Source organism: Falco cherrug, chromosome 5, assembly GCF_023634085.1.
Source record: "Falco cherrug isolate bFalChe1 chromosome 5, bFalChe1.pri, whole genome shotgun sequence".
Lineage (NCBI taxonomy): Eukaryota > Metazoa > Chordata > Aves > Falconiformes > Falconidae > Falco > Falco cherrug.
The window spans coordinates 57,129,747-57,151,444 of NC_073701.1; the positions used below are offsets into that span (position 1 = coordinate 57,129,747).

Below are 21,698 nucleotides of genomic sequence, written 5' to 3' on the forward strand. Positions count from 1 at the left end.
AGCACCTGAAGGGTTGAATTTTGTGAAGAGTCTGTGTTCTTTCCCTTCCTTCCTCAAACTCTTATGTGCTCAGAGGCTTAAGTGAATGGTTTCACTGAAGTTAAGGCTTAAAATAGATACTGTGATCGATGCCTGTATTATTGGTCCCAAAGAAACCAGGGAACAGTTGCTGCTTTATTATTACTACATCATTAACATCTCGGCTGTAAACAGAAGGTCTCAGTCTGAATTAAAGCGCTATCAGTAGATACTGAGACATGTGGAGGTCTGAGAATTCATCCCTAAGCAACCAAGCCTGTGCAGTGCCCTCACCTCTGTTGTGCCGATGGCAATTTTTAAGGTCACACTGTAAGAGGAGAAAAGAAAAAGTGCCTAATTTTTAATGTTTTTGTAAACACATATACTTTGTAAATCACCTCATCTCTTTCAAGGTCGTTTTCAATCTGCTGCTGGGTTCTTCCTGTTCTGGTGTTGCTACTTGTACACATTGTAACTCATAGCTTAGGGATAGTCAAAAGCCCCTTAAACCAAATTTATAAATTTGCTGTAGTAAGTTTTTCTATGAGCATTTGGTCTCCCGAAGGCCAGAACGCAGTTAATTGTCCAAGGCACTTTAAAATCTCTTTTTTCCCCAGCTCACACCACAGTAGCAGCAAATGTGAATTAAAATTAATTTAGTTCAGCGCAAATCTTTATGAATGCTCTGAAATAAAAAGAGCTGACATTGTTTTAGTTGGGTTTTTACCCCTACATTTTCTACACAACTATGAGGAAAACTGAAGATGTTAAAATTTAGTTAGTACTCTAGTTTTCAAGACAATGTTAAGGGGGAGAAGATATCTCTCTGAAGAAAACAAAGTAAAATGCCCAAAGAACTCAAGAAAAAACACTAACCAGGTACTGATGTACTGAAAACCAGAGGTAGATGTGAAAGTCTGCAGAGTTTTAGTCATGGCTTTAGCTCTTTTTTGCTGTCTCCATTGGGATAGATACCCATCTTTGGCCAGTTTGAATCTAGAACAAACAGCTTTGTGTATATCCCACGAGGGTTGTATCTGGCAGCAAGGAGAGGAATACCAGCTGGAATTAATTCTTGAGGAACAAGTCATACAAACCAATTAACTTTTTTTATATGACCAGGTAACTAAATGGGCTTTTCGTGTGGAGGAAAAGCAGTGACAGGACAAGGCTTGGATGGGTTCTCACGTCTGCAAAGCTGCCAAGATAATAGTTACCAATTTTTTAATATTGAAATGAAGAGTGTATTGAGTAGGACTGTGCTGGGGTATCTCCTGTTCACTGCTTTTAATTGGTGATGCGGATGATGTAATAGCTAATAGCTGCGACGGTCTGGCAAGCGTGCTGGAGGCCAGAACAGTAATTTCAAGGAATCATTTCGGTTGGAAAAGACCCTTAAGATCATTGAGTCCAACCATTAACTCTGGACTGCCAAGTCCATCACTAAACCATGTAATTAAGCACTGCATCTATGCGTTTTTTAAACACCTCCAGGGATGGCGATCCCACCACGTCCCTGGGCAGCCCGTTCCAATGCCTGACAGCCCTTTCAGCGAAAACATTTTTCCTCGTGTCCAGTCTAAACCTCCCCTGGTGCAACTTGACGCAGTTTCCTCTTGTCCTGTCGCTAGTTATCTGGGAGAAGAGACCGACACTGCCTGCCTACAGCCTCCTGTCAGGGAGTTGTAGAGGGCCGGAAGATCCCCCTTATTTATAACGCTTTTGACTGGTTTGAGAACTGACCTCCAGGAATATGACACAATTAACCTGGGCCAACTCTAAGCTCCTTTGCCGAGGCAGAAATAACCCCGTATAGGAGCGCAGTGGAAAGCAAGTGCCCAGATGGCAGCTCCTCAGCGGAAGGCTGGCGCGCTGCCGTGCGCTCACACCCGCCCGCCGCCGCCGCCCGGGCCCCGCCATTGCGCAGGGCGCGCTGCGCGGGGGCCGCGCGGGGGGACGGGTACGGCTCCCGCGGTGCCACGCGCCGCCGGAAGCGGCGGCTCCTCTGACGCCAGTTCCGGCCGGAGCTCGTGGTGGGCTGCGGAGCCGCGCGCTGGTTCTCTGGCGGCCGTCGGCGGGGTCCCGGCACCGGCACCATGGTGAGCGGGCGGCAGCGCCGGCGGCGCTTTTACCCGGGGGAGGGCGCGGCGCGGCGGGGCGGGGCGGCGGCCGCGCTCCCCGCAGACACGCGTGCGAGGGCCTGGCGGCCGCGCCCCTCCCCCACGCTTTGTCCGGCGGCGGTGGCGTGGGGGCGGCCTCGCGCCCTGCCCCACGCGCGGGAGGGAAGGATGGGGGAGGGGGGAGGCGGCGGCGGCGGCGAGTTGGGCCTGGAAGGTTCTAGATGGCGCGCGCGGAGGGCCCGTCAGGGCGCGGCCAGGCCGGGCCGTGCGGCAGCCGCTCAGCCTGCGGGCCCCGCGCCGCTCCCGGGGGCACGGCCACCCGCCCGCAGGGGGGCTGGGCTCGGCCCGGGCCGGGCGGGCCGCGGGGGGGGGCGGTTTCTGCTCCCCCCCGCTCCTCTCCTCGCCTCTCGGGGCGGGGGCCGCTCCCGGGCCGGGCGGGGAGGCCGCTGCGGGCGCTCTGCCGCGAGCTGCCCTCGCGCCGCCCGCGCTCTCCGCCGCAGCCTGTGGGATTGCTCTCGTCCGGGCGGAGGCGCGAAACTCCTGCCAAAAACGTGTGCCGAGCACGCAGCGGAGTAGTCGCGGCACTCCTGGAGAGGGTTGATACCTTTGTTCTGTTGGGATTTCATCCTGATTTGTTTAAGGCCTTGAGTTCCTTGGAGGTGTTAGTCATCAAAATCATATATTCATTACTGCTAAAATTAGTTTGCATGGGTATGCAGCAAATATTAGTGTTTTGCGCAAATATCAAAATACAAAAGCCCCGTTAACAAGGCTTTTTGGGCTTCTGCTGGTTCTACCTATCCTTGCGTCGTTCGGATCTGATGGTTAGCCTGCAGAACAGCCCTGCATACGTGGCCACGAGGTAAGGTTCGAACATCGTATCAGAGGACGCGATGCGCAGTCTCTAGGAGTAGATTGCAGTCAGTCTTGTAATCACATCACATAGTTATGAGATTGAGAGAGAGGATTTTAAGAAAAGAGTCAAGGTGAATTTATCTTGAATATACTTTGTATCAAAACCAAATGGGTTATAGAAATAAGTCATTTTAATACTAAAAACATTGTTTAGGTTGTTAGTGACAGGGATTTGTTTTAAAAAGGCAGAGTTTTATTAAAGCTAAAGGGATCTTCTTACATTAACTCTTATTTTAGGCATCCATTTCCCTTGCTCCTGTGAACATTTTCAAGGCAGGTGCAGATGAAGAAAAGGCGGAAACAGCTCGGTTGGTAAGTTTGACTCTTAAGAAACTGGCAATACTTGTGGTAATTACACTTTGTTTTTTCTGATGTTAAATGTGCTGTCAGTTTGTGGTGATGTGGAACTTAATCTGTCCCTTGTTCTTCTGTTACGTGTCTGTGAACAAAAGGAAGGAGGAGTGTTGTTTATATTAACATTTAGAGAAACTCCTCATAATTGTTCAAAATCTAAGTAACTGTACCTTGGCTCAGAAGATTGGTTCATTGGAAGACACTCCTTTTCGCTGTGAGACAGGCTTGTACTAAAGTAGAAAGAAATAATTCTCTAAAGTATGTTTGCTTTTATTTCAGTCATCCTTTGTTGGTGCCATTGCTATTGGTGACCTGGTCAAGAGCACTCTGGGGCCTAAAGGCATGGTAAGCCAGTTGCAAGTTCTCAGTAGGTACACCTGTTGATTTAGTTTTCATAGTTACAGTACATTTTCAAGCAGTATTCTACATCTTGCATCTTGTAGGACAAGATTCTTTTAAGTACTGGGAGGGATAGCACAGTAACAGTTACCAATGATGGTGCAACCATCCTGAAAGCTATTGGTGTTGACAACCCAGCTGCCAAGGTCTTGGTTGGTGAGTTTTTAAAGCTTGTCATTGCAGTACTGGCATTTCTTCATTTGTAGCTTTATTACGTAGTTTTTGTTTGTTGTTAGAAAAGTATTCTTCAAGTAATGTGAAAAATTGAAGGGAGGGGGAGTAGAAATCCTGAAGTAAGGAGGCGAAGGTGTTGCAAGAGTTGTGGATCTCTGCAAAAGCAAAATTGTGGTATATGCTGTTCTTGCAAAACTGTTCTGGTGTCTCCTTGTTTTCCCTCAACCCTGGCTTGTCCCAGCAGTCAGAAAGGACAAAAGAGAGCTCTACACCCCTCTTTTTTTCAGTGGGAAAATTCAGAACAGAAACCTACTGGGGTACAGAGATTATCTCGGGTTTTCCATGATTTACATCTCTTTTTATTACTTTGTCAACATTGTGCTCTGGACAGAATTTACCTTTGTGGTCAACTGTCTTAAGTGCACCAGTGGTCCCGTTATGGTGGTGAGCAGTACCCTGAACAATTTGGTGTCAAGTTTCTTAATGAGTTTGTGTTTGCTTGGTCCTTGTTTATCAACAGTTCATGAGGCATACTTGGTTATTGTATTCACTGATCCTGTATGTATACCTTAGAGGTTCTATCAGGCACTGCTTCCTTTTGATGACCATCTTTAGGAATGGGGACAGAGGAGAGTAGCCATTGACTATTGCCAGGCTGGAACTGGTGTCTACATTGTAAATAAAGAGCAGGGATTTGAAGGATGCTGAATTTGATCTGAATCTTGGGGTTTTTCTGCGACTTAGAGAATGACCTCTTTAAATTACTGAAGACTAAGATTCTTTCTTCTTCTCCAAACTAATGTGAGATAAAAATAATTGTATGTGAAACTGGTACCAGTGAACATGGTATTTTGAATCAAAACATTGATACGGTGTGTTTCTCCTTTAGATATGTCAAAGGTTCAAGATGATGAAGTTGGTGATGGAACTACATCTGTCACAGTGTTGGCAGCGGAATTACTGAGGGTGATGTATTACAGTTTTTCTTTTTGGCAGTGTACTCAGGTGATATCAGTAGAAGGGTGTGATTTGATGTTTATGAGTAGGACTCCCAAAGTATAGGGTACCTTGCTCCGTTGCTGTTGAAATTGATAGGGGAAACCCCTTGTGTGTTGCGTCATCAATATAGAGATATATACATATATTTTTTTTAGACTGTATTCCTTATATTACTATTTATAAGTTCAGAAATATTTTAATTTGGTACATTTATAGAAAAATATTTCATTGTGCAAGTGAAAGAAGTATCACTCACAGATCACTCTCTGGATGTTGCACTGGGCAGCATGCAGCAGTGCTTAGTTGTGATGTTCAGTTCTTTGAAATAGTTTTCCGTAACCTTTATGAGGAAAAAAAAAAAGGCACATTAAATTCTGTTCTTGAGTGCAAGAGACCTGATTTCATCCTGTTCCTTTAAACTTGGCATGGTTTTTATGTTTATGTAAGAGTTTACGCTGTCAAGCTCTAAATCTGAATTTACTATGAAAGACTTCAGAAGCGAGGAATTCTTCTTAGATTTGCTGGCGCAGCTCTGCTAATCATCTCGGATCTAGGAACTGTGATCAAGAGCATCTGAGAAATGATTCATCAGTTCACTAAGTTCCTTGCAGAAAGGGTGTTTGAAGATGTTTATTTTTTCCAACTACACTTCATGTTGTAGCTATAAGTGAACAAGAAACTGATCTCAAACATGAAGTGAAAGATTGCTATTCATATTGGAATTAAGATTTTTTTTTTCTCATTAATCAGAATTTCTTGATGATATTCCAAGAGCAGATCATACATGCTTAGATTGGAAAAAAAACGTGCCAGCAGGGTGACTTTAATTTCACTGTTATAGCTCTCTGGCTTTTACTGCTATTCAGAACTTTCTGATTACTTGGGAGTGTGTTTCTTAGTTAGTGTAAATGCACCTTGAGGGGGGAAGAAACCTAATTATTAATTTCATTTAAATAGGAGGCAGAATTACTGATTGCAAAGAAGATTCATCCTCAGACTATCATTGCAGGCTGGAGGGCAGCCACAAAAGCTTCAAGAGAGGCACTTCTGAAAGCAGCCGTTGATCATGGGTTAGTATTGTATATTTGCTGTAACTCGTTATAAACCAGTCAAGATTAAAACATCAGTGGGAATTATATACCACTGGGAAATTCTTTGCTCTCTGTTAAGTAGTGTAAAAGCTGAACTTAAGAATTTTAACGGTTAAGAAAGAAGTCTACTTTGTTTTTTAGGTGAACTACAGAAGCTTTATTAAATTACTTATGATGTGGAGAAAAAAAATGCGAGCAATCATTTGCTCCCTAGAACGAACATCTGAGCTGATATTTCAGACTTAATACTCTTGATTTTAGATGTGACTGTTTTCTTTACCTGACACTTTGAAAGCACAGACTTTCTAAAGCTGAATGCAAAGGTCCTAATTGAAACTGGATTTCAAATAGAAGGTTGTATTCTGGGACACTGAGGGATTCTGTGCAGCATTTGTGAAGTAGAACACGTTACACATAGATACAGGCTAGAAGAAGCAGGGAGGAGCTCACAGTGGCAGGTTAATGATAAGTTAAGGCTTTCAGACTTCCCACTTTAACTGTGTTGACTTTATTTTAGTGATGATGAAGTGAAGTTCCGTGAAGACTTGATGAACATTGCGGGAACAACTCTTTCATCAAAATTACTTACTCATCATAAAGATCACTTTGTCAAGCTAGCTGTAGAAGCTGTTCTTCGGTTAAAAGGTTCTGGTAATTTGGAAGCTATCCACGTTATTAAGAAACTTGGTGGAAGTTTGGCTGATTCCTACTTAGATGAAGGTAAGTCTTTGTGTGTTGGCTGTAAGTGCACTTGAGAAATGAAGCTGTTAAGTTATACGTGTCTGTACAAATTTGTTCTAGGAAACATTGCTATGTTATTGAATTGAATTATAAGTATAAGGGGGGCTTGTAATAATTTAAATGAATTGTTCTTTTAATTTGAAGCCTTACAAGACTTTTCTGTTACTACAGGCTTTTTACTTGACAAGAAGATTGGTGTAAATCAGCCAAAAAGAATTGAAAATGCAAAGATTCTTATTGCAAATACTGGTATGGATACAGACAAGATTAAGGTATGTGACAGAACTGCTGTTGTGAAATTATGCTTTTGTAAATGGCGTTAATTTTTAGACTGAATGCTTTGTTTTCTTTGATTTAGATTTTTGGCTCTCGTGTTAGGGTGGACTCTACAGCAAAAGTAGCAGAAATAGAACAGGCAGAAAAAGAAAAAATGAAGGAGAAGGTAGAGCGTATTCTTAAGCATGGAATAAACTGCTTTATTAACAGGTATGTATTTTCTTGGAAAAAGGAGAGAGTTACAAAGTAGCAAGATGCTAATGTTGTCTGAGTAGTATGAGTATGAAGAGCATTATTTATGCCTGTACCTGTAAAATTAGGTGAACTTAACTAATGCTTAATTGATTCACCTCCATGAAGCTGATGTTACTTTCTGTGCTTTTCCTTGTGCACGGTGGGCCCCCTCTTTGCTTTGTTTTAAAGAGGAAGAACTGATGTTACTTAAACAGGGACCCATGTTTAAGTCCAGTTGAAACAATGTCACTGTGCTGTTATACTATCAGATTTACTTAGTTATGAGTACCAGCAGCGTTGTCTGTATCCATATGCCCCCTTTTGTGGGAAATTGATGCTGAAAGAATCTGTGTTGCTGAATGCGTTTAGTTCAGACTGAACCAGCTATGCTTTTTCCTGCATTAAAATGCTGGTGCTGGAGTACTTCTCCAAATTCAGGAGTGTTTGAGAGACCTCTGTGCTCCCTGTCATGAGCCTTTTCTTTTATATGCATCTTTGAAATTATGATATACAACCATTTTCATTTAAGAGTTGTCAACAATCTAAGTTACTTAGTTCTGTTAGCAGTGTGCTTCTCTTAAACTGTTGCAGTGAAAAAAACCCAGATTTTTTTAATGATGAAAAATGCTTCTGCCTTTCAGTAATTCTCATTTGAGTGAAACTGCCAAATATATGAGCAACTTGACACCTGTTGGTGTGGTGCATCATGTAGTCTGCTATAAAGTTGACTAGCTAGTTCCACACCAAAGGATGGGAGTTGTAAGAGTAGTACTGTTTGCCACAGTAGCAAAGATGTACTCTTTCAGGACATAGCGTGTGTTATAACTTGCCTTCAAAATTTGTGTTAAGTATCTGTATGAACCACTGACAGACTGATGAATCGCATAATCCCTCCATCTATGTTATGTTTCACATACATTGCATTCTAGTGTAGGCAAAATGAATGCTTCTTCCTGTGGACATGGGACAGATATAGAGTCCTAGAGTTAGGAGCCCTGTTGGCAATTCGATAGAAGAATTCTTTGAAGTATGCAAAAACAATCCTTAACTCCATCGCTGCTAAGCTCAGGTAGCAGTTAGTCAGTGTAGCCAGGCTCGTGATATTCCAGTTAGACTGACTCTTGACTTTCAGATTTCTTCCCTGATAAAATTGACTTGCTTAGAGGCATACCGTAGATCCGCTTCACATCTGATACTCTGAACATTAGCCAGTTAAATGCCGCTGATGAGCTGCTTGACAAAGGTCAAGGGCGTATGTATCCAGAATGGGAAGAATCTTCTCTGTGCCAATTGTCTCTCTGAAGATAGGTTAGAAGCATCTTTTTTGATGGAAATGGCATCTCCCAGCTCCTGCTGAGTCTCTGCAACACTCAATCCCTTAATTTGGAAGGGAAAAATATTTTGACATAGTACTTCTGAATGGTCATTGACCATTCAGCTTTGGAAGACTACTTCGTTCTAGAGAGGGTGGGATACATATTACGCTGTGATCTGCTATTTGTATACGTTACCTTTTTTTTAAGCTTTGTATGTTTTCCTGTCACCGTGTTTGTTTCTGTGTGGTGCAACATCCTGTGTATGGCAGGTGCCTTGCATACTGACGGCTTTTGTAGTTTTCAGAAATCTGTCGTGTGTCCACGCTGCTGAGAATTGGCTGTCCTTTGTTACTCTGGTATTTGGAAAGGTTTGTTCCATGTGTAATGGGAAGGTGTGTCTGTGTTTTAACTGTAGACAGTTGATCTACAACTATCCTGAACAGCTTTTTGGAGCTGCTGGTGTCATGGCTATTGAACATGCAGACTTTGCTGGTGTAGAGCGTCTGGCTCTTGTTACAGGTAAGTACAGTACCTTGTATGAAACTTGGAGGGTCACGTTATTTGTTTGATCTTTAGTAAATGTTAATGCTTGATCACCTAGTTTGTACTTTCTACTATTAAGCAGATCTGTGAATGTGAAAAGTACTCCAAATAAACTTTGTTTTACAGAACTTAAATACAATTGTATGTGGAGAACCCTACAAAGTTGTCCATAAATAACTTTGAAATTAACTTTGTTTATTTATCAGCTGCTATGAAAACTGTCAGTATTTTTTCAGAAGTGGGTAGCTCAGTTTCTATCTTTAGTATGTTATACTCCACATTTAAACTCTCTGAATCCTCCCTGCATAATGATTAACACATTTTTTTTTTCCTCTAGCAACTGAAAATGCTAAGTGTGGAATATAATTTAACCAGTTAGTGCCAGCTAGTAATTTTCTCCATATTTTAAAAATATTTTCAGTTAAGTCCCTGCTTGATAAACTTTTGAAATGTTTGTTTTCTAGAGAAAAAAATTAAACTTAGCGGTTGAAAGAATGAAGATGATGAATGAATCTGCAAGTAAATTAATACCACCTTGTTATAAATGGCAGTTGTTTGTAGTAATAGATTAGACTAAACAGTCATTCTTTTTTAAAAATGTGGGCCTGAGTCATCGGCTTGAGGTGGACCTCAAACAACATGAAGAACCTGGGTATTTTTAGTAGTGGCCAGTGTAGATGTGACTCTAGTAATTAATGAAAATGAAACATTTGGAAGACCGCAGATGATTCTCATTGCTGAAGTTAGAGATATTTAACTGGAACATCATAAAAATTTGATTGTGAAAGCGATCAGGAGAATGGAGAATTCCCTTTGCAGAGAGAAAGGAAAAGGTGCTGCTTGTTTAGCTTAGCCAAACTGAAACAGCAATTGTGTATAACTGTAGGCACACTGACACAAGCAAATGCTTGATTGAGACGAGCACTGCTTATGTTCTGGAGCAAAATAAGAGCAAATTTTGTAGGCAGAGCAAGTGGACCATATTAGACCACACTGGATCAAATAGTGCAGTTGAAAAAAAACAGACAAGCTTTTAGTAAGCACAAACTCTACAACAAATCTTGTCTTTCCTTGTACTGCTACAACTATAGCACTGCTGCATGCTAATGTGGAATAGTTAAGCATATGCTGGGAGTGAATGTATGTAAATGGTTTTCTAATGGGAAGAGCAGGGTACTAGAACAATATTCTGTTCAGAGACATTTTGATCTGTGTAACAGCTATTTTTTTGTTTGCTATGGAGGTTTAGAAGTAGCCCACAGTATTGCTGCTATGAAATAGCACAAGACTCTTGATTCAGGAGAATGGTGGCCGGTGGTTCTCAGCCATCATCAGGCAGGCAAAGTTAATCCTGGCACAAGCTCAAGTTTAAAAACATGACAAACTTCATTTAGTATTTTATAACTACTTGAGTAGTAAATACTACTAAATCTTTAAACGATTGGCATTTTAATATAGGCAGAGATCAACATTAATCTCTTATCCAGACAGAACTCAAAAGCATTACAGCTATTGTAGTTCTTGTGGTGTGAAACAATATTGGTGTTTTAAGGACTTGTCAACATCAGTGGAAGGTTTCTGGTTCTGGTGCCATATGCTGGTGTTGGAAAAATTCAGCTTATCGTTATTGTTAATGTAAATCTATTTTTTGGCAATTATGATGATTATTTTTTTTCCCATCTTTTCCCCTCCCCCTCCCCTTGGTTAGACCTTGCCTGAATGGATGCTTTCATTGTGAGCAATTTGACTTTCACATGACCTTACATTTGTAGGTGGTGAAATTGTATCAACCTTTGATCACCCTGAGCTAGTAAAACTTGGAAGCTGCAAGCTTATTGAAGAAGTCATGATTGGAGAAGATAAACTTATTCATTTCTCTGGAGTGGCAATGGGTAAGTGTTTTGCCACTAACAGCACGTGTAACATTTGTGTTAACCCGCTGCTAATGCTGTTCAGTTACCAGGATGGCACGGGAATTTTGTAATGAATCATGTAACCATTTTTATTAAAGCCTTGCTCTTCAGTAAAAATCCTGCAAAGAGGTGTGCTCATGGTTGAAATTTTGTATATGTTAAATGAACATAGACATTTTTAAGGATAGGGACCAGAATTTCTGCTTTGGGAGATTAAATTGACAAGAAAAATAACAACATGTCATGCTTTAAGAACTTGAGAGCTTGGTCTAGTAAATGCCAGTACTCTTTTTAAGTTTCCAAGGGGTTGTTTTGAGATAGCATTAATTTTCTATTAAATAAGGTGTTGTGGAACAGTTCATTGATAAAAGCAATAGCATAGTGTACATCACTTCGCTCTACCTGTGAAATGTCATCGTGCTTTCTTTTTCCCTCAAAACTGATCTGTGTAAAACTTAACTGCAGTGATAGCAAAACCATTACAAATGCTTTGCAGTAGCCTCATTTTGTGTGTTTGGTTTGTGGTTTTTTACCCTTTTGCATTTGTGCTTTTTAGGTGAAGCTTGCACCATAGTTTTGCGTGGAGCAACACAGCAGATTTTAGATGAGGCGGAGAGGTCTTTGCATGATGCTCTCTGTGTTCTTGCCCAGACCGTGAAGGACACTAGAACTGTGTATGGTGGAGGTGAATATTGGATTCTTTGTATTTTGTACGTGATACACGTTCTGTATCAAACTTGAACAGTAATACAAAACATCTGTGTGTCTCCCATGAATAGGTTGTTCAGAGATGCTGATGGCTAATGCTGTTGCAGAACTTGCCATCAGAACACCTGGCAAAGAGTCTGTTGCAATGGAGTCCTTTGCTAAGGCTTTACGAATGGTAAGTTTGTTTAATCAGATTGCTGGATTAATAGACATAAAGTTTCACTAAGTTTATTAGCTCCTGCATCAGATAGCTGTTTCTTTGAAAGTTTTGGTTGTCTAAAAAGTGAAATTTAGCAACAGAGCTTAGGTGAACAAAGGGGGAAAAGTTACTTTTTCCTCTTTCAAAACAGCCATGCTTTTTTTTTCCTCTTAATTCTGCATGTTAGAGAATTCTGAATGTTCAGTTAGAAGAGGGCAAGCGTGTGGTTCTTGTTCCTTTTAGCTGCAGGGTTAAAAGTGCAGCAGAAATGGCACATAAAAATCTCAACTTATTCAGTGGAAACTGATTTAGAAATGAGCAGCCCTTCTGTTCTATTGATACTGTGGTGTTATTTAATTGTATTCATGCTGTAGTACTATCTTTTTACATTTATAGAATATTACTTTGTTAACAAATTGTCAGTTTGAGAAAAATTGCCCTCCTGTAATTTAAATGTGGGAAAAACTTTCTTAGAAAATGAAAGACTATGGGAAAACATTTCTCCCAAGAGAATTAAATTAAAGAGCATGGTAAGACTTGGCATTACCTCTTCAGTCAGAATGTGCAGTTTGCACTGCTGTCATTTAAACAGTGAACAGAATGATCTGGTGATTAATGCTTACCAGCAAGCTTAGGTTCTTAAAATGAAAAAATTTCTCCAATTGTAGTCTGAAATTAAGAAAGAGACATTTTTTTCTGCCTATGTAAAATGAACTGACAAATCTGCTAACACACTTCTGTCCTTTCAGCTACTCTCTTATAACAGGATCTTAAAATCCATAGAAAGGTAGTCTGATATTTTTTTTCTTTTTTCCCATCTTCTGATCACTGTAACAGAGCATACGCCATCTTCTTGAAACTCCCTTTTCTTGCAACTTAGTAAACTAGAAATATTGAAGCACGTTTCATGTTTATTTAGAGATCAGTTTGCGCGTTAATAAAAAACAATCTGTCTATCCCCTTAGATCCCAACAATAATAGCTGATAATGCTGGCTATGACAGTGCAGATTTGGTTGCTCAGCTCAGAGCTGCTCACAGCGAAGGGAAGACTACTTATGGACTTGGTAAGGGGCTTGATATTACTTCTGCTGTTGGATTGCTGTTTGGGAGTGCAGTAAGGCTTACTAAGCTTGGTCATATCTGTTTGTCACTGATATATTCAGCTGGAAGTGCTGAGTATGTTGATTCCTGTTTGCTTTGCACAGAATGTAGGCGTACAATGTTATGTTCCTTTATCATTCTACCAGGCTTTTCACAATAGAGTGAAAAGCTCTGGGTTTGAAGGGGATGGTTTCCACCTTGAAAATCGTTTTCCTTACTTCCATTGAGTCTAGTTATATGAAACTTAAAAAGAAAGGTATTGGGTTTTTGTTTGTTTTGTTTTTAAATCAACACAGCCAAGCTTCCGTGTCATGTCCTGTCCATCGCCTTCCTGTGTCTGCCCCCTGGCACCCACCACCCCCCAACAAAAAAAAAAAGTTGTGGAGAAGAATTCTGAAGTTGATAGTACCTAGGGAAATAGTGCTGAGAGTCCTATTGGGACCTCTGCTCCTCTTCCTGGTGTGTAATGTTTTCATCATTAATTTTTTGTATGTAATTGCAACGTGTTAGGCTTAAATCAGGAGCTTGAAGTGAAAGACTTTAATACTTCCCTTACTATCATTATGGTGCATTTGAGCAGGTAAGTTACTGTGCTGTCAGCTTCTTGTAATTTCGTTAAAAAAAACCCAAGTTAAAAAAACCTCTTCATGTGTCTCCTTTTCCAGATATGAAAGAGGGTATCATTGGAGACATGGCAGTCTTGGGAGTAACGGAAAGTTTTCAAGTCAAGAGACAAGTTTTGCTGAGCGCAGCTGAAGCAGCAGAAATGATTCTTCGTGTCGATGACATTATTAAAGCAGCACCGAGGTATGATCTGAGTATCTTACTTGGTCAGTTACAGTGGTATAGAGTAACCTTCTGTGGAAGAGTAATTGTGCAAAAAAAGTCTTGTTCTAAAAATACTTATTTGAAATGAAGACTGACATCTAACACTGATGTTAGGTGATTTTTTTTGCATTAGCAGTATGAACAGGCCTTCAGAGAAATTAGCGTGCCTGAACAATGTCTAGGTAATCCTGGGTCACCAGCTACTCATGTGCTATATATAGTACTAAAACAAAGCAGCTGATGAAAATGTAAGGGATCATGCTGCATTTTTTTCTTTTGGCAAGAACTGTAGTGAAATGCCCAGCTGCTTGTGAAGTAGAATCTGCAGCTAAAAGAAAAATACATTTGTTTAAAAGTTTGGAAAGAAGCACCGCTTCTAGGCCGGTTCTGCCATGTGTGCCCACTGCCAGGTATTTTGCACTGTTTTGTGAGTCAAAAGTGTTTTTTTTACAATGGTCAGAGGTGGTTTGTTAGTTTTGAGACGATACTGCCTTTTGTGCTGTGAGATAGAGCTAGCACTGAACACAAAATATCAACTAAAAGTTACAAATAAGGGTGGGTGGGGGAGCCTTGTGGTCATCAGCCTGAAGGGGGAATTTTCTGATTTTTCTTTCTCTCCCCAGAAAACGCGTACCAGACCATCGCCCATGTTAGTTTTTCTTCAGTACCTGAGGATGTGTGGACCAGATCTCGCCTAGTAATTTTTTGTAATGATCTAGTTTTTGTGAGGTTATGGAACAGAAGCTTGAGACAAGCAGATCTCCATCTATGGCATGAAAATTACCATCTTCGGTTGGTTTTAACTTATTTCAGTATGTGTTGTGGGGAAGAATTCACTTTAAAGTAAAATGGGGGTTTATACAACCCTATCCCTTCTGTTCCTATCCAGGTTCCACTTAAAATACACAAAAATAATAATAAAAATATATTCAAATTCATCAAAGTTGTATTTGTCTTTGGGTAGAACCAAGAAGGGCTGGTTCATTAGAAAAGCTGCAGTGCACATCCTCAGTCCTGGGTGCCCAGGCAGTCGGCGTGAATAATAATGTCTCACACCTTTGTGCCTTGCTGGTTCAGGTTGACCTGCTGCGTTTAGCATAAGCAGTTTATGCCAGTCCTGGCTGTAATAGGTTTTAAGTTGGGTTCCTAGAAATAGGCTCCGAAGTTAAATTCACCCTTTTCTAGTGATGCTGAAGTATTACTTGTGTCTTGATGACTAAAGGAAAAGAAAAAGCTGAAGAGGAACCTTAGTCAATGCCCAGAGCTACAACAAGGGATTTTACAGCTTTTAACACCACAGATTTTATGTAGATAGTTCTGCTGAGAAGAGTCGAGAGGAAAATGCTGCTCAGGGGAGAGATCAACATCCTGGACTAAACAGTCTGTGTGTTTAACTATAAAGGTGTGGACTTGGGCTGACTTCGCGCACTTCAATAATAGCGGGCAGTTAGTGGAAAATGTGCCAGGCTGTGTCACATTCCCTTTTTTGCATCTGCCCCCCCTTATGCCTATTACAGCCTATCTTCATAGTCTCTTTCTTAATTGGACTAGTTTCTTTGTTTGGGTCATAAGGAAGGCTGTGGTGCCTGCAGCAGTCTTCATGTGCATTCTTGATGCCTGTAAGCAGAGACAATCTGAGGCACTGACTGCGTGGGAGCCCCAGGAGGGGTGCCACCGGGTGTTGTGACCCTTCTGGCTCTTGCAAGTATAACACAGCACCCTGGCAAACGTGAGGGTGAGCCTGCCAAAGCACAGGGTGTTTGATTTGAAATCAAGAAAAGTAGCCATGCAAACATTTATCTCCCTTCGGTTTCCTGAAATGAAGAAAATCTGCTTACAGAATGCGCTTCCCAACTCTCACAGCAGACTACCCCGTATTGTCACATTTGGAGATCTGAAGAGAGCACCATGTTAAATACAGACTGTTGACAAGCAGGTAAAAGCACCTTCTTCCCCCCACCCCCCCTTAGATGAATTACCGGGTCAGTTCCACAGGAAATAAAACATTGAACTTGGATGTTAAGAGAGCCCAGACCTTTTGTCTTGCTGAATATTTTTTTTTTGTAGGAAGGAATAGTTTGTTGGAACAAAGTTAGATAAAGAATTTGGAAAGGGGTAATTCAGTTAATTCCAAAGAAGGATGGCTCAGCTCAGTAAGATGCTCGTATACTTTATTAAATTTGACTAGTAAGGACACTACATGGGTGCCAGCCAGATCCAAATTCATTTAACAAGATGGCAAGTGCTAGCAGAGTCTATTTTCCAGATAATTTTTCAAGCATGTGAATGACATCAAGCAGTCATGAACTGGCATTAAATCAAACCTTTTCTGGGAAGTCAACTGCTGCTTCTGCAGGCTGTGCTGGTGAGACAGTTCCGCTTGACCAGACTGTTCTGTGCCACCAAGGGCTCCCCACCCTGTTTAAAAAAGCTCTCTTTTAGCAAACTCAAATGATCCATGCTATGGAATCAAAAGCTGAAAATGTCATTTTGAGCCAGATTTCTGTGTTACACAGTAACAGCAAAACTTCAAAAAAAAAGTTCCGTGCCTTTTGAAGGGGATCTGAGCTGGTCTGAGTTGCAAGCTGGAGAAGTACCTAGCTAAGTCAGCTGAGTAACGTTTGCCTTCAGCTTCAAATTCTGGGCATGCCTGTTAGGGGCAGGCCCCCAGCCCTGGGTTTTATTCATGCAAGTTTACCTTTGCAGCTTCTGTGGGTTTTCTGTTGTAGCCAGGCTTTGATTTTTCTTCTTTGCTACTGCATGAAAACGCAGCATGAACAGCTACCCTTACAGGCAGCGTTGCTGATAACGTAAAAACTGGCAGCGAAGCCTCTAGCTCTCCTCACAGTCATTTAAAATGCTGCTTGGAAATAACAAAACAAGAGTGGTTGAGAATTTTCCAGGAAGGCGGCAGCAATGGTAAGAGGAGAGCTCGCTGGTACCTACGTGCTGTTTCCTTAGGACACAGCCACACCTCTGCTACCGCTTCCCACGCAGCAGGGCAGGGAAGCCTTCAAGCTGTTGCTGCTGCTGTGTTTCAGACAAGTCATTTGAGACAAATGCTGTGGGTTACTTGGAAGCGGTGACTCAGCAGCGATCACCTTGAACGGTGGCTTCCAGCTGAGCTTGGACACCTCAGCCAGGTGGAAGGGGGAAGAGTGAGCCCATGGGCTTCCCGTGGGTGAAGAGCAGCAAGTCCACGCGTGCTCTGTACGATCCACCCATGGAAAACATCTACACTGTGTCTTAGATCTACTGTGAACTCTGGTCCCCACATGGCAAGAGGGGGAAAGGGTGGAAGTCTTTGCTCTAGAGAGAGTGCTGGGTGCAATGCGAAAGGGGGTGTCTGTACAAGGGAGTTCTGCTGTCACCTAGCTCCAAGCCGTGCACCTACTCCTGAAGACTAGGTGGGTGGCATGGTGCTTCCTGGACACCTGCGAGCAAGGGAGGAGTAGAGGCTGGGTGGTGGTGTGAGTGCGCTGCCACCTTTGCCAGGGCAGGCAGCTGAGCATTAGCAGGGTTCGGCCTCTGGCTCAGGCTTGGCAGCAGAAGGTGGCAACAGTTTCTCATCGAGTGTGATCTCTATCACTGCTCCAGACCGCTTGCGGGGTTCGGGGGTCTCCTCTGACCATCTCCCCACCCTGCGCACGCCTTTGGCCACTTTGGGTGCGTTCCTGCAGGGGTTGTGGTCGTAGATGACCAGCTTCAGCCCGTGGAGATGAGCCAGGCTGGGGAAGAACCGGATGGAGTTGCGATCCACGTCAATCACCTCCAGAAAAGGCATGTCCAGGAGCACAGGGGGGAACTCTGAGAGCAGGTTGCCCGACAGCCAGATGGTGCGCAGCTCCTGCAGGCACTGCAGCTGGGCGGGGAGCGTGCGCAGCGCGTTGGAGCCAGCGTGCAGCGTCTTGAGCAGGCTGAGCTCGCACACCACTTCGGGCAGGCACTGCAGGCAGTTAGACTCGATCCAGAGGGTCTTGAGGTTCTGCAGGAGCCGGAGCTCGAGGGGCAGGCTGCAGAGCTTGTTGTTGCCCAGGTAGAGGATGCACAGCTGCCTCAGCGTGCACACGACCAGGGGCAGTGCTTTGAAGTTGTTGAAATCCAGCGCCAGGATCTGCAGGTTTTGCAGCTGCTCCAGCTCGGGGGGCAGGTGGTTCAGGTTGTTGTCGCTCAGGTACAGCTTGACCAGTTCCCTAAAAGAGCAAATGTGCAGAGGCAGCCGCCTCAGCTGCCTGCTGCTCAGATCCACCATTTTGTCCACTGGCATCTCTTCTAGGTCTTCCAGGAGGTACTTCTGGCACTCATTGGAGGGCACAAAAGCTATTATGGCTTTCAGGCTGTTCCCCATCCTGGGACCGACTTTCTTTGGGGATGGCCGGGACTGCAAGGGACAGGGGCCCACCTTGGTCTTCTGCTGTGCACTGGCCTGCGGTAACTCTGCCTTCTCAATATAAGGCTCTGTTTACATGCACCAGCCATTAATCTCAAGGGCTCTGAAATGTTTCTGATAACCGAATGAGTGTTTGGTGACGGGGATTACGCAGAGGACGACTCAGAGCGCAGGTTTCCCTCTCTCGCCCACGCTCCCCTTCACCCCTCCCCAAAAACATTCCTTCTTGCCTCTTCCTGCACACTGTAAATGTTTAAATGTTCCCTGATTTTGCCCCAAACCATCCCCGCCATGCCCCAGCCCCTCACCTCTCTCCGGCTGCGCTGCCTGTGCAGCCAGTGCTGGCTGTGGCGATTGGCTCGAGAAAGTAAACACCACAGAAGACCAAATTTTTAAATGCAGATGTTTAGCTTTCATGAAACTTTCAGCGGAAATGTCGGATGTAATCTAATTGTTGTTTAAAATACCTGTCAAGACTTGACTGACTTTCCAGACGAGTGGCACTTTTAGGGATTTACTTTGCAAGGTGCCAAATACATAATTTCAGAGTGTAACCTGCCACCCAGTACTTATCTTAAAGCTTTAACACAAATACTTGGCAAACTGCTATCTTGAGCTGTTCTACTATTTATGTTCCTAATCTAACAGTGTTTACTATAGCCTCTGGCACTCTTGACTGTGTAGGGCCTTTTTCATTACATTATGTTTTACTTCTTGTCTGAATCCCCATTTAATACGCTCGCTATCACAACCTGCCAGGGCTGTTCTCCGTCCGCCTTCCGACTGTGCTACTGCAGTTCCTGTGTCCATACCAAAACCTGTCAAGAAACTGCCATAGATTTAATTCCATCAAGTTTCTCACTTGTTATGGGTGATATAAATAGGATATTAAAGATTATGACTATTTAGATATGGCAGTGTAAACTGCTCCCCTCCTCCTCTCAGCAAGACCCATTGCTGTCCAGGTCAGGAGCATCCCTGCTTTCTAGGAGGAGCCTCCCCATCTGTAGGCATCTCTGCATACTTTGACTTCTTGAGCTGCTGCTGCTTTAATCTTTCCTGGGGATTGTCCTAACTGTGTGTTGGCTGTGGCTCTACTGTGAGCTTTTGGGTGTGAAAGCTGGCAGAGTGTTTTAAAGTGAAATAACCTTTCCAGCAGCTGGTTGACTTCTTTGGTGTCTACAGCTCATTGCTGCTAAGTTCCACACTTGCCATGATTTAGGTAGGATAGTTTTCTTCAAACAGTCTGCAGCTGCTTTCTGGGCATTAGATGCTACACAACCAAAAGAGGTGATTGCTGAGAGCCACGTACTTTTCAAAAAACAAAAGATGGAGCAAAGGAAGATTGAGAAAAAGGCAACGTGGAGCAGTTAAGGTGGCCTCTGGATCTCTGGTCAAATCTGGCAACAGAGAGCTCTTTGCTATCGCTTGCTTTCAAATGTAAAGCAGCTCTTAGTTGTCAGTTGAGTATAGGCTATAGGACGTTTACTAGTCTTTTCCCTGCAGGGTGAGTGGCTGTGCCATGCAGCCTGGATGCTATGAAATGTACGGAGAGTTTTCTGGGAGAGGACAACCGCAGAGAGCGCATCTGGGAACCAGTATTAAAACAGGACAGAGAACAGCGAGTGCTGTGACCCAAGTGCCATAAAGCAGGCTTTGGCTGGAGAAGCTGGGCAGAGTATCAAGCCTGGAGAACAAAGATACGGCGCAGTCATCTGTGCCCGTGCTGTGGAAGAGGTGCTGAAAATACTCTCCCCCATGACAGAAGGCAGGACGTGCAGGACATAGCATCCCAGCAGCAAGGGCCAGCGCGTGCTGAATGAGCACCTCAGAGCAGCCACTTCTTCACTGCTCTAACTCTACGCACCCTGTCAAGAAGACCACTGTGGGCAACGTGCCGTTCCTGGATTTTGCAGGGCATCCTTTTCCAAGCAGTTGCCCCGGAATGTGATCACACTTTTAGGGACATTTTCCTGTGGCCCTCAGCAGGTTTTTGTATCTGTTGGTACTTCTAAGCAGCTGTAGCACCTTCTAAAGGCATGGCTCCCTGCCCTGTCAAGGCACTGTAGGCTACAGGTGGGGGAAAACGTAAAAAATAATGAATTTACATCCATGGCAAAGACATGCCCTTTAGACAAACCTCTTCAGATATCCTGCTGATCAGAACTGCATAAATGCCTAGGTAAGAGTATATTAATAATATAGTTTAGGTGTTTCTTGATAATCCGTATGGAGAGAAATAACTTTGCAATATACCTTTATAGACACAGATATGTATATATTTTTTCTACTTGAATTATTTCTACTTTACGACATTAGACAACTCTTTCTTAGGGAACTTCTGCACTGTAGTTTAATCATTATTCCAGCTTATCAAAAAAAGTCACGATGACCTTTTGTTGCTGCATTTTGTACTTCTGTTGGCTAAATGAATGTCTGCTTGGAACACATTGTGATATCAGAGTATTTGGGAAAAAATAACCGTAGTTTGGTGGGATAATAAAGGGCTACATTTGCAATAAAATGAATGATCTTGATCCTTCTGGGAGTCAGCAACTCAGTGAAAGCTCTTAGGCAAAGGCAGTTCCCTCAGTAGGTCCAGGGTGGTGTTTTGAAAGCCGCTTAATGTCTTCAAAGTTATCCTGATGCCCTCCAATGTGAACATTAATGACTTCCCAGAAGCATTTGTGGCATCTGAGGAAAAGTTCAAGCGATAAAGGTGCTCAGCACAGACATTGTCTTGTTCTTGTCAAAGCAACACTGCCCTTACCAGAGGGCATGACATCTGTTCTGCTGCACGTCAGGTGGCGCGTGTAGGCTCCTTGAGAAATGCCTCTGCTTTCTGAAAGTTCACAAATAACCACACTGACTACTCACCATTCTCACTTCCAGCACCCAGCTCCTGCAGCTTGGTGGCTGGGATGGCTGTGGGACAGAAAATGTCGTGGCTTGCTGAGAACTTGTGTGAAAGCTCTGAGTCCAGAAGAAAAGAGGAAGACTGCTCAGAGCTAGATAATTTTTAAAAAAATCACAATAAATGGAAATCAACATAAAAGCTGCATTTTTGAGATTTTATTGTTTTTTGAAACAAACTATTAGAATAGAGATGTGGGTGCCTTTTCAGATCCAAAGCTCTGCACACAGCTGTGAGAAGACACCAGGCTCAGCCTTTGCTGAGTTGTGTGTAGCCCTCACAATTTTGCACATTAAGTTTGAAAAAGCAAAACATATTTCAAAATCCAGGGGACTAATGAATAGAGGTCTAAATTCATTGATTTTAATGCTTTTGTGCCCCTCTTCAGTCAGCCTGACTTAGGAAGGGAAGAGACTTAACAAATTTAAAGAATTTCTTTATTATATGCTGATAACGATTTGCTT

The 21,698-nt window shown here is 42.9% G+C and overlaps 2 protein-coding genes across 3 annotated transcripts; one reads left to right on the forward strand and one right to left on the reverse strand.

The window, feature by feature from the left end:
- Positions 1–1,962: 1,962 nt before the first annotated feature.
- On the forward strand, positions 1,963–14,873 carry CCT2 (chaperonin containing TCP1 subunit 2). Its single transcript, XM_055710724.1, has 16 exons — positions 1,963–2,117; positions 3,291–3,365; positions 3,687–3,752; positions 3,851–3,962; positions 4,870–4,946; positions 5,937–6,049; positions 6,588–6,790; positions 6,983–7,083; positions 7,170–7,297; positions 9,053–9,156; positions 10,953–11,072; positions 11,650–11,778; positions 11,873–11,976; positions 12,966–13,065; positions 13,768–13,909; positions 14,554–14,873. Exons 1-16 carry the CDS (start codon positions 2,115–2,117, stop codon positions 14,582–14,584), a joined length of 1,608 nt encoding a protein of 535 aa, XP_055566699.1. The 5' UTR covers positions 1,963–2,114; the 3' UTR covers positions 14,585–14,873.
- On the reverse strand, positions 14,342–18,278 carry LRRC10 (leucine rich repeat containing 10). Of its 2 annotated transcripts, XM_014283756.3 has the most exons (2): positions 17,530–18,278; positions 14,342–14,539 (listed from the first exon to the last, which is right to left on the reverse strand). In XM_014283756.3, exons 1-2 carry the CDS (start codon positions 18,276–18,278, stop codon positions 14,467–14,469), a joined length of 822 nt encoding a protein of 273 aa, XP_014139231.1. In that variant the 3' UTR covers positions 14,342–14,466. The 2 variants fall into 2 exon arrangements, with proteins under 2 accessions (XP_014139231.1, XP_005431934.1); XM_005431877.1 differs by lacking the exon at positions 14,342–14,539 and having other exon boundaries at positions 17,442–18,278.
- Between the last annotated feature and the right edge of the window lie 3,420 nt (positions 18,279–21,698).

Bases quoted from the DNA above. Each gene is read 5' to 3' on its own strand.
- LRRC10 (XM_005431877.1), bottom strand. From the start codon at position 18,278: ATGGGGAACAGCCTGAAAGCCATAATAGCTTTTGTGCCCTCCAATGAG.
- CCT2 (XM_055710724.1), top strand. The intron at 7,298-9,052 runs GTATGTATTTTC...TTTTAACTGTAG, and splicing joins ATAAACTGCTTTATTAACAG to ACAGTTGATCTACAACTATC. The intron at 11,073-11,649 runs GTAAGTGTTTTG...TGTGCTTTTTAG, and splicing joins TTTCTCTGGAGTGGCAATGG to GTGAAGCTTGCACCATAGTT.